This window comes from Thalassophryne amazonica, chromosome 9, assembly GCF_902500255.1.
Source record: "Thalassophryne amazonica chromosome 9, fThaAma1.1, whole genome shotgun sequence".
Lineage (NCBI taxonomy): Eukaryota > Metazoa > Chordata > Actinopteri > Batrachoidiformes > Batrachoididae > Thalassophryne > Thalassophryne amazonica.
In genome coordinates, this window is record NC_047111.1 from 106,619,067 (window position 1) to 106,631,827 (window position 12,761).

Here is a 12,761-nt window from a genome sequence, read left to right on the forward strand (position 1 = left end):
AAATAAATAAATAAATATATGACCTACTGGATGTGAACTCGCACCATCCAAAAGCTCTGATTACCAGACAGAGACTTTACCACTGAGCTACAGAGCCGCTCTTTGAAAGCTGTGGGAATCTGCCTCATATCAGGAAGGACATGGAAGTATTACAAAATAAATTTAAATCACACACCATATAAAAGCACCGCATTTATCAAGCGAGCAATACAAGTATGATCCATCTGTTCCTCTGTAAATGACCCATGATCACAGACATACAGTCATGAAATGACATGAATGAGAAGCAGTTTGCTCGTCTCATTCATGTCCACATCTGCTGGCGCATGTGTCTTGTAGACGACGTGCCGCAGGACGCCGTGTCATGTGGAACAGAGCTCACGTGGGTGACGTGACAGTGAGATTGCCTGCTGTGTGTTCGGATCTGATGGTCCGTTTTAACCTGGGAGCAGCCTGTCCATGTACACATCATGCGCGTGCTCGCTCGCTGCAGCACATTGCCACAGTGATATATGTTTTTATTTATGTCCACTTGACAACAGCAAACAGACACATGCGCATCACAGTGGGCAGCTGTTAGTCCATGTCCGTACAAACGCAGTACATGTTGTCCAGCTGGAATGTCCAGATCCACAGATTTCCACAGCCGCGTCAGTGGAAGGACACACCTCCTGTCATCTCAGAGCACAGACCAAAGTCACACTCATGTGGTACTTAGACAAATTTCTCTCCGAGTATGAAAGTGATTGCCTGCAGTCTCCTGTCATGCCAAGAGTGCAACTGGCCACACATTTTCTAAGTGCCATGCAAGCAGTGTTAGATGTTCGTGCGTGTCACCTGGAATTTGGCCGGCACCTGCCGCGATAGGGTGCGATGGGTTTGAACAGCGCACACTTTGTCTCTCAGGTACATGTATGCGCAAATAGTTGTAGCAACAGGTGTATGAGGCGTTGGAGGCAGGGACAACATTACACGGTTTGCACACGATTCCTGCGTCCTGTGCACTAAGTGCACACTTCGTCCAGACTTCGCACTATGTGTGAAGGGGACCTTACCCTTTGGTCATTAGTGTATAATTACCTGCAACAACCAACCAATGGGTTTTCATAGGATCAGCCCTTCATATCATATAGAGACAGTATAGCTGAAAATGGACAAACTTACTCCATCTTTTGCATTTTGTAGTGCACCTAGAATGCTGAAGAAAAAACAAGAAGAATCTCTGGTTGCTCCCCGACATACCGTTTACTGGTTGCAGGCTAACAAGTTTGATAACCCTCATTTTGTGAAATGGAGGATCATACAAATTGCTTATCAGAATAAAAGACAAGGGAGCACGAATCCCATCGCAAAAGAAGTAAAAATCTGAATGGAAACAAAATCCTGACTGGGGACAGCACAATGTATGCATAAGGACTGCCACATGGATACACAGATCAGATCTGGTTACTTGCTATATATAAAGTGGAGTCACACAGTGAGATCAGATTGGAATCAGATATGCAATAAATATGATATGAACTGATAAATACATTGTAATCTGCAGCTTCACCACTTGATGTCACTAAATCCTACACACTACAGCTTTAAGACACAAGCAACAGTAAAACACGTAAAAAAAAAAAAAAAAAGAAAGAAAGAAAAGGGGGCCTACCTTACATGTACCTGAAAAAGCCTGGACATGTCCCATGGTGCCAATGTTGACTGAAAAGTATCCCTGCAAATTATTATCGTTAAAGATGTCATATAAATGGGAGGTTCGCTGATACTCACCTGTTACTATCAGAATACAGAATGTCAAAGCAGAGTATGCAGCAGTCTTACAGAGTTACTGACAGAAATTTTGTGGACACTCACTTCATTATGCCTCAGTCTCCTAATAACAGGGGAAAAGGTTAATCAGTTAATGGGGTTAGGTGTTTTTATTTGGCTCTCCTTCCTCAAAGTCTTAATAGCAGATTGTACATTTGCAGTACCATGAATCTTTTCAAGACCATTCTTCACGAGGAGAGCCAATATTGTGCTCTGGATATTTTGACTTCTTTTAAATTGTTTGGGTTACCGCTGGGTGACAGGTCCATAACCTTATGTCATGGGGCGGGGTCCTTTGTAGTTGCCCGTTTATTGGGTTACCGACTGATAAGCTGTCCATTTATTGAGATATCTCAAGCTGTCTGCTAATTTTTTGGGAAGGGCGCAATATGGGTCATTGACATTGTTCCCGTCTAAAAATCATATTCATAGATTTGTTTGTTGGGAGATGGCAGCCATTTTATGCAGAAAATAGCTGTTTTCTGCATAAGGCAATTTTCTCAAAAACTGTCTGATAACTTTTTTTCTAATTTGTCAAGGGCATAATATGGGTTGTTGACATATTTCAAGTAAAAAAAAAAAAAAAGATTTGTTTGTTTGGAAATGGTGGCCTTTTTTTTATACCAAAAGCAAATTTGGGTATTTGGACCCAATTTTCTCAAAAACTGTCCAATAACCTTTCTTTCAATTGGGTACAGTATGGTCACTGACATTATTCCCGTCTAAAAATCATATTCATAGATTTGTTCGTTGGGAAATGGCAGCCATTTTGCCTTAACTGGCCTTTATTTGAGAGCCCACAGGGGCCTTAGCTTGGCACTCTTTTCCTCCTGTTGAAACCAAGTTTTGTTTTAAATGGAAGGGAATCATTTGATTTATCTGTAAATATCAACAATAAATTAAATAACTCAAAAATAAAATAGAATTTTAACTGTAAAATTTTATTTATTTTTAATTACAATTCTTTGACAAACACACAATATAGTCAGACTTGAGTAATTTAGGTGAAACGTGTGATTAAAAGAAAAGCAAAACAAAATGTGTTTTCCTAAATTATTTGCAATGTACAGACATTTTGAGTGCAGTGTTTTGGTTCACCCAGGGCTGAAAGAACGAACTTTATCCTCTCTCTCTCTCTCTCTCTCTCTCTGTCTCTCTGTTTGGAGTGTGTCTTTTTCTCCTCGTCCTCCGCTGATTGTGATTCGGAACCCGTCAGTCCAAACATGTCGGCTGAACGTTTCGGGACGACACCTGAGCAGAGCGATGAAGCTGAGTCTTTAGATTTAGGTCGTGATGAGGAGGATTACGGTTGTAATATCCACAAGAGACAAACCAGAGTTACCGTCAAGTACAACAGGAAGGAGCTGCAGAGGCGCCTGGACGTGGAGAAATGGATCGAGGACAATCTGGACCGACTCTACTCGGGTCAGGTGAGGGCTGGTGGGTCCGAAAGACATGCAAACAGCCAAGAAACATTAACATTTGTTTCCCCTCATTATTTTCATATTGTCTCACTTCTGTCTTGTGAAATCCGTTACAAGCAAGTTTTTGTAGGGGAGACAGGGATATATATATATATCCCTGTATATATATATATATATATATATATATATATATATATATATATATATATATATATATATATATATATATATATATATTGTTATTTCTGTAACACTGCCCCTCACAAAGTACAAACTCGATGAAAAATCTCAGGCATGGATTCTGCAGGAACTTCTCTCACAAATGAGATCCGCTTCTACAGAATCCTGAAAAATGGACCCAAAGGTTTATACAGAATTACATATACGTGACATAGACCTTATTTCGCAAAATCCTTCTCTTACTGGCCCCCGTGAGCATTCGAGGTAAGATGCCCGAGACCTGCACAATAACGGGAGATATATGATTTATAATTGTAACCTAACTATTTTTGTCCTAAATGGTAGAAACTGGTTAACTCCGGTTCTACCTGCACATACCAACAGAGAACAAAGGAAAGTAAGAATAAGAGTGAAAACTACGACTACTACGAATCCTAAAAAAAAAAAAAAAAAAACTACTTTAATACCAGGTTAGGTACAGAAAACAAATAAAGAAAAACACAATTGAACACACAAATATATATAACAAGAAAACAAATAAAGAAAAACACAATTGAACTCACAAATATATCTAACAATATATAAACAGTTTGTTCAGTAAATATTCTTTTGAGTAGATCTAAAAAGTCCAGACATCCCTAAAACGCAGTGAATCAATAGACTCAAAAAAGCAAACATTGTTTTTTTTTTTTTTGTTTCATCGTGTGACCGTAGGACCTCTACCAGGTCAGCCAAAGGGGAAATCCCCGTTAGCCAAGCTAGCAGGAACGTCTTTTCAATCAGGACCCGGGACCTTCATCCCGCTACATATCTCCCCACCATTTTTGACTTCGTCCCGAAGTCACAGGTGCATTTAAGCATGTTCTGTGACTAAACACATCCTGTTCGTGACGCCAGATTGTGACTGTAGGACCTTTGTGGCCGGGACGGCGGTGGGATCGAACCCAGACGGCTCGTACTAAAGACCATTCCTCTACCATGTCAGCCAAAGGGGAATTCCCGGTTAACCATGCTAACGGGAACATCTTTTCAATCAGGACCCCTGGACCTTCATCCCGCTACAATCGTATTAAAGGGGAATGGTGACATTTTTCAACCTAGGCTCTATTTGTAGATGTTTTGGGTGTTAATCTTTTAACTTGACACAAAAGCAAAAATAATCGGTGCAATATTGATTTAGAATGCAAACACAGTCTCGGGTTACCCAGCTACATAATGTTACTACAGCAAACTAAACACATTGGTGCCACACACTTCTTGGCGCCACTGAACAGGTGAAAATGTCATTACAAGTTTCTGGTAGCATGCAGAGGGTTCCTACGCATATTTACCTCACAAAATGTAAATAAATGTTTCAAGATGACTGATTATACAGTTAACTGCTCACTTTAACCTGCAGTCCATTCAGCGCTGTTGCGCTGCACTGAGACTTGGTTTTAAAACGTCTTCAGGTTTGCAGATTGTCTGTGATTTTTTTTTTCTTTCAGAGAGATTCACAGATTTACCTGTGCACAAATGTGTACATGAAATATCAGAGAATAACCTGTATTAGTTTTTGAAAACAGCAAACCCCTTCAGAGATTTGAATCTTCAACCACAAAACACAAGTAAAAACAGATTTTGCACAATTAATGTGAAATACCCTTGCTGATAGCGCCATCTGTGGTATAAGAGATAAGTATGAAAAGTGACCCGTGTGACAAAACGCCCCCAGTGCCCCAATCCATCCATTTTTGGATCGTCTTTAATACGCGGTCAGCACATAGATCATTAAATATTAAAGTTTGATTAGCAGGATCCACATCTGTGCACCAGCAACCCTAAAAGCATGTCTGTAGCCAGCGGGCTTCTCCTTACAAGGCCCAGAGCTCCATGTGTGGGAGGTCTTCTCCTGTCCCCTTCTCACAGATCTGCATGTGTCCTGGGTCTTGCTGCCTTACATGGACAGTGTGTCCGGAGAGAAGGATGAATTATGAGAAATTGTGAGAGGGAAGGTTCCGGAGCAGGGAAACCTTGGAAATCCCAGGAGGAGGTAAACATTGTACATCTGGTGCCTGTGACACAACTGATGCGACATTTGTATCTCGCAGTCAGTGTTTCTCCTATAGCATTAAAGGCCTGGTGGGCCAAAGAGACCGGGCCAAAGAGAACCCCTGTCAGGCTGGATTTTTTTATTTTTATTTTAATAGCACCAAGTATTAATTAGTTTGGAAGTGAGTCATTTCTGTGGGTTCTTCTTCTTCACCTGTTGCATCCTTCAGTTTTGCTGGAAAGAAGGCTGCATACATCGGCTGCACTCCAAGGAGCCTTCAAAATGGGACAGCCTGGATTTCTTTCTCTTTTTTCTACATTGTATTCATCAATTCCATGTATAAACAGACCTGTAGACTTTTGCTATTGTGTCTTTTCAGTATTTCATCACAAAATCTATCACCTATAATTGATAGACCATTACTATTGACCATTGACACAAACAGACTCAACAAGTCCATCAGGAGAGCTGGCTCTGTCCTGGGAGTTGAGCTGGAGTTCGTGATGGAGGTGTAAGAGAGGAGGATGCTGAGGAAGCTGCTCAGCATCCTGAACAACACCTCCCACGCCCTGCATGCCACATTGACGTCATGTCAGAGCACCTTCAGCCATAGACTGAGACCGCCGTGGTGCACCAAAGAACTCTACATGAGGTCTTTACTACCTGTGGCAATCAGACTTTATAATTCCTCCCTTTTCTGCAGGATGAATGCATAAAAAACAGAGTTATTCAGCGCTACGTGCAATATTGCCAAATATCTTGTCCAAATGTCTTTCTAGTCGTTTCACATAAATTTGTTGTGGTTTCCTTCAGGATAAATAAAGTTGCTCTGATCTTATTAAATGGGCTGCATTTCTGTCACGCTGTTCCATCGGGTGCCTCACGTTCACCACTTCACACAAACACACAGATGTGCGTGTGCTGCCCTGAAAGGCAAGCAGCTGCCCACTGGAGCAAATTAGGGAACTGAAACAAGGATCCTCTGGCTTCTCTGACCGGATCATTTTGTGAATTTGCTCACAGATCAGTAAAACTAATGGGTTGTAATGCTGACACAGAGCAGATGAGAGCAATAAATGGTGGCTTGTAGATGAAGTGGTCTGTTGGTACAGACAGGACGATGTGGATGCTTTGGTCAGTGGGACAGCTTCTGGTACAATAGCTGTTTGTCTGAACAGAGGAGACCACTGTTAGAGTTTTACAGTGTCAGTGTTGCATTTTTTTCACCCTTGAATGTAGGCATGATGAATGTGCACACAATCAGTAGTTTGAAGATTCTCTTCAAATACTACGAGTGAAACTGTTTTTTTTTCTGGAGTTTCACTCATGGTTTCATTTATAAACAAAACTAATTCTGGACAGTTTATGGACATTAAAGGAAACTCTAATTTTTACAAAGTGAAAATATCACGCACTAATTCTAAAGGTTTGCGCGTTAACCGACACATGCGCCAAAAGGCATTACGGGAAATGATATTTTGTGTGGGTTTCCTCCTACATTTAAAGGCATGCAGGTTAGGTGAATTGGAAACTTTATAATTGTCCAAGTCTCCCTTGCAAAAGAGGTCTCAATCTCAGTGGGACTAGCCTGCTTAAATAAAGGTTCAATTAAATTATCGGAGTCTCCTCTGATCACTCCCCCCGTCAAAATGCATATAAGAACACTGTCATCTACAGGATGGGAGTGTGAATTGTGACCAACATATTTGTAAATCTCAACTGCAGTTTTGCTCTCAGAATGTCTCAGTATTGCATAAGCAATGAATGCGTGTGATCGGTGATCCACAAATGCTGAATCACACTTCATAAACAGAATTTTCAGTTTTGCAAATGCCTTTTTTTGTCAAAACTACTGCATGGATTTTGATGAAATTTTCAGATTATTAGGCCATGGAAGACTCCACTGAATTTTGGAGGTGATCCAGGTGACGGATTGGCGAATGTCTGAAATGTCGGATTGCTCTTGTTTAATGATATGGTTATTGTGCTTTTTAAAGATGACCCCATAACCCAAAATCTGAGTTTTGCCTGTCGTCACCTGTATCTATCAAAACACAAAATGTCACAGTTTAATATGCAGTAGTTTTTATGAAGTTACTTATGGAAATTCTGCAGGCTCAGACTGGCTTCAGTGTCATCTAACAAACAGATAAAATATTCAGTATTTCACATGCACAGCTGTACAGTGGGACTGTGAAAACGTTGGTGGGAACAATCAAAATGTTGATTCTAAAATGTTGAATTTAATTAATAAAGTTAAGGCATTTTTTTCCACATAACATTCTCAATTAAGTGCAAAACAATATTGTAGTTGAAATTAATTAAATCAAATGAAACATTATTACTTCAATCCCTAAAATTAAAAATTGCAAGTATATTGAAAATAATAGTATTAATTACATTTAAAACCTCTGTGTTTCATTTCTTAGAGTGTTTCATTTCTTAGAGTGTACATTGTGTTCTTGTATATTTATTTATTTATTCCATGTCTGTGTGTGTGTGTGCGCACGTCAGAAGGACGACATGCCGGAGGAGGTGAACATTGACAACCTGCTTGACCTGCCAAACAATGAAGAACGAGTCAGCAAGTTAAAGGTGACCTGTTATGGACTGTAAATAATTAAATTACACAAGATGCTGCAGAGGAATCTTAAATCTAGTGAAGATAAAAAACAAAACACAAGACAAGGCATTTTTCAGCATAATGTACGGTGGCTGAGAGAGGTCACTACACTTCCAAATTAAGACAACACTTAGAAATATAATACAGTCTTGCACAAATTCAGCAACAGTCAGTTGCATAAAGAAATCTTGCAAATTGAAAAAATGCTTCCAAAACACAGAAAGACAAACAAATATAACCTACAGCATATGCAGTAGTTTAATTGATAACATGTCAACAAACATGTCACAGACATGCTGCAGATATCCACAACACAACAGAAGTAGGTTTATGCTCAAGGGACTTTAACTGACACACTGGTGCATCACTGCATTCTGTTATCTTTAACTCGACTTGGTCAGCGGAGCTGAGTAACTTTATTTACTTTGACAATTTTATACTTGTATTCTTATTTTTCCATTTAATTATTTTATTTATGATGCATTGAACAGTAGAAGTCAGTAATGGTCCCTTCACACCAAGTGGTTAATGCACTTGGTTTCAGTGTGGAAGGTTCCCGGTTCGAATCCCACCCCTACCACATTTCTCCATGTAATGTGGACTTGCGTCAGGAAGGGCATCCGGCGTAAAATTTGTGCTAATTCAGCATCAACATGCAGATCCACCTTGGATTTGCTGTGACGACTCCGAGTGCAAAACAAGGGAGCAGCCGAAGGGACTTACTTTATTTATGATGCATTGAACAGTAGAAGTCAGTAATGGTCCCTTCACACATAACATGACTGAGGAAGAATGGCGCACGAAGGAGGAGTCGAATGGCACTCATGGAAAATTGTAGTTGCACTTGAACGCCTTGTACAGCAGTCACCACATCCAGTCAGGCATGGCACTTGCACTCTTTATTCGCTGGAAACCCATTCGAATGGCAGGCAAGATGAGGTCACACTGCCATTTGATCCTGTTCGCACCATTTGCACGGCATGTCGTATACAGGTCGGCTATATCGATCCAGAGCCAAGGAGCTGCACAAAATCATCGGCCATGTCGAACTGTGTTCGAATGGTGCGATCAAGCTAGCCTTCACACCAATGGCTGAAAGTCGGTGAATGCCGTGCAAGTGCCCATTCGACCCACTCTCGGGCAGAGTCGGCTGGAGTCCAGGTGCCACCCACGAACATCCAAAACCACTCGCGAGGCACTTAGAAAAGGTGGGGCCATTCGCACTCCCAGCACGAAAGTAGAAAGCAGGTGACCACTTTTGTGTTGGGAGCACAAACGGCCCTGCTTTTTCTAAGTGCCCCACGAGTGTATTACGGAGCAACACAAATGGTGTGTGCGTGTGCTGTCTCCCGCAACATAAATGGCATGCGAGTGTGCATTGTGTGTCCCTCCCAACACAAATGGCATGTGAGTGTGTAGTGTGCCTCCCCCCCCCGCAACACAGATGGCGTGTGAGTGTATCGTGTGTTGTCCCTCCACACCACGAGCCTATAGTCGAGGTTTGCTGAGGTTCCAGATGGTGGCTGCAGGGCAGTGTGATTGTGGTCAGCAAAGCGTGCACAGCTGTATGGCTGCTATGTCCATAATGGCATAGCTGACAGCTGTGGAACACCATGGCATATCGCAAACCCACATCACCACAACAGAAATGCAAATAAGAACCCAGCCTGCCAGCGTGCCACAGCGCCAGCCGACGAGACAGGCATGTCACGTGCCACGCAGTCGCAATGTCGACACATCTGTTCGACATGTCACAGCCTGACTGACAATCTCACAGAAAAATTAGCGTGGCCAGCTCAATTGCCCCACAGGCTAGAGCCGTGAGCCCATCTCACACTGCAATGGGAAGGTGGGCATGTCGTGTGTCGATCATGTATTGATTAATATGGTCACACATGCACACACACACACTACAGTTATGCTTTTGTCAGGGGACCGTGGTTGACATGTAATCACGTCATGGGTTGAATGACATTTGACATCAAGCAAGGAGGGAGCTGACGACCGCCTATGGCCAATGCTGCAGTCCTGCAGCATGTGTTGCTCCACATCATAGCTGACTGCCGCGTCAGCACAATGCAAAGTTGGGGAACACATATTGTCACATGTGCTCCACTCACCCATGTGCAAGGCACAGTGCTGCACGTGTGTCTGCAAACGATGATGACATGGGGAAAACTAAGAACACACTAGATTGCCCCAACCACGTCTCAGCGTGCACAGCGAAGACCATGCAGTCAAAGCTGCACCTGACCACGGAGTCATCGCAACACACATCTGGGAAACACATATTGTGCCATGTAGAATATCACCTAACAAGATGTCACCGCAAGGTGTGTGCATCGGTGGGCTCTCCTGACATTGTAATAAATAAAACCACACATCACTTTTGCAACGCAGTAAGCAGCACTTCAGTGTGTGCTGGACAGAGGGACACGCAGAACTGGCTCATGTGATCATGATATGAGCGCATCAGGTCATTCATGTAAAAAATAAAAGGAAGAAAAAGTCACCCATGTCAGTTGTTTACTTCCTACGCCCAGGAGGAGGATAATTCTTGTATTGTCCGCTCTTTATAACAGGAATTAAATATTAAAATGTGCAGTTGTGTTTTTTTTTAAGTGAGAACACAATCATGGCCAGTAACAGGATTGTCTTACATTTAAACAGTACATTCATTGTTCATATGATGTTCTGTACACTCACATTATTTTGTGCTTTACACATTTCCGTTGATTTCAGCACAGCATAAATAATATGTCCAGCATGTAATCGCACTTGCTGCTGCTGCTTTCTGAGTGCGATGTACGTCCTCACACTGTGTTTGTACACGTATCAAATCAAATCAAATCAATTTTATTTATATAGCGCCAAATCACAACAAACAGTTGCCCCAAGGTGCCTTATATTGTAAGGCAAGGCCATACAATAATTACGGAAAAACCCCAACGGTCAAAACGACCCCCTGTGAGCAAGCACTTGGCAACAGTGGGAAGGAAAAACTCCCTTTTAACAGGAAGAAACCTCCAGCAGAACCAGACTCAGGGAGGGGCAGTCTTCTGCTGGGACTGGTTGGGGCTGAGGGAGAGAACCAGGAAAAAGACATGCTGTGGAGGGGAGCAGAGATCAATCACTAATGATTAAATGCAGAGTGGTGCATACAGAGCAAAAAGAGAAAGAAACACTCAGTGCATCTGAGTGCCCCCCAGCAGTCTAAGTCTATAGCAGCATAACTAAGGGATGGTTCAGGGTCACCTGATCCAGCCCTAACTATAAGCTTTAGCAAAAAGGAAAGTTTTAAGCCTAATCTTAAAAGTAGAGAGGGTGTCTGTCTCCCTGATCTGAATTGGGAGCTGGTTCCACAGGAGAGGAGCCTGAAAGCTGAAGGCTCTGCCTCCCATTCTACTCTTACAAACCCTAGGAACTACAAGTAAGCCTGCAGTCTGAGAGCAAAGCGCTCTATTGGGGTGATATGGTACTATGAGGTCCCTAAGATAAGATGGGACCTGATTATTCAAAACCTTATAAGTAAGAAGAAGAATTTTAAATTCTATTCTAGAATTAACAGGAAGCCAATGAAGAGAGGCCAATATGGGTGAGATATGCTCTCTCCTTCTAGTCCCCGTTAGTACTCTAGCTGCAGCATTTTGAATTAACTGAAGGCTTTTCAGGGAACTTTTAGGACTACCTGATAATAATGAATTACAATAGTCCAGCCTAGAGGAAATAAATGCATGAATTAGTTTTTCAGCATCACTCTGAGACAAGACCTTTCTAATTTTAGAGATATTGCGCAAATGCAAAAAAGCAGTCCTACATATTTGTTTAATATGCACACCTCTCTGCAGCTTCTCTCCCCCTGCCATCCCCTCATTACCCCATCCCCGTAGAGACGGTGCCTGCTTCCAGACCACAAATAACCAGCAAAAATCTATTTAAGCATTAAAATTCAAAAAGAAAAAATAATATAGCACCTTCAACTGCACCACAGACTAAAATAGTTAAATGTGGTCTATTAAACATTAGGTCTCTCTCTTCTAAGTCCCTGTTAGTAAATGATATAATTGATCAACATATTGATTTATTCTGCCTTACAGAAACCTGGTTACAGCAGGATGAATATGTTAGTTTAAATGAGTCAACACCCCCGAGTCACACTAACTGCCAGAATGCTCGTAGCACGGGCCGAGGCGGAGGATTAGCAGCAATCTTCCATTCCAGCTTATTAATTAATCAAAAACCCAGACAGAGCTTTAATTCATTTGAAAGCTTGACTCTTAGTCTTGTCCATCCAAATTGGAAGTCCCAAAAAACAGTTTTATTTGTTATTATCTATCATCCACCTGGTCGTTACTGTGAGTTTCTCTGTGAATTTTCAGACCTTTTGTCTGACTTAGTGCTTAGCTCAGATAAGATAATTATAGTGGGCGATTTTAACATCCACACAGATGCTGAGAATGACAGCCTCAACACTGCATTTAATCTATTATTAGACTCAATTGGCTTTTTGAAGACTTAACAGTATTCCCTGAAAACTCCCTTCTGTCTGATCATTTCTTAACATTTACATTTACTCTGATGGACTACCCAGCAGTGGGGAATAAGTTTCATTACACTAGAAGTCTTTCAGAAAGCGCTGTAACTAGGTTTAAGGATATGATTCCTTCTTTATGTTCTCTAATGCCATATA

General features: G+C 41.6%; 1 protein-coding gene across 1 annotated transcript in view; it reads left to right on the forward strand.

Moving 5' to 3' along the window:
• Positions 1–2,969: 2,969 nt before the first annotated feature.
• ppp1r14aa (protein phosphatase 1, regulatory (inhibitor) subunit 14Aa) overlaps positions 2,970–12,761 on the forward strand; it is a 32,005-nt gene continuing 22,213 nt past the window's right edge. The window contains exons 1-2 of the mRNA XM_034178922.1: positions 2,970–3,242; positions 7,963–8,043. Of these exons, the coding sequence (XP_034034813.1) occupies positions 3,036–3,242; positions 7,963–8,043 (288 nt within the window). The 5' untranslated portion in view covers positions 2,970–3,035. The remainder of the gene's footprint in view (positions 3,243–7,962; positions 8,044–12,761) is intronic.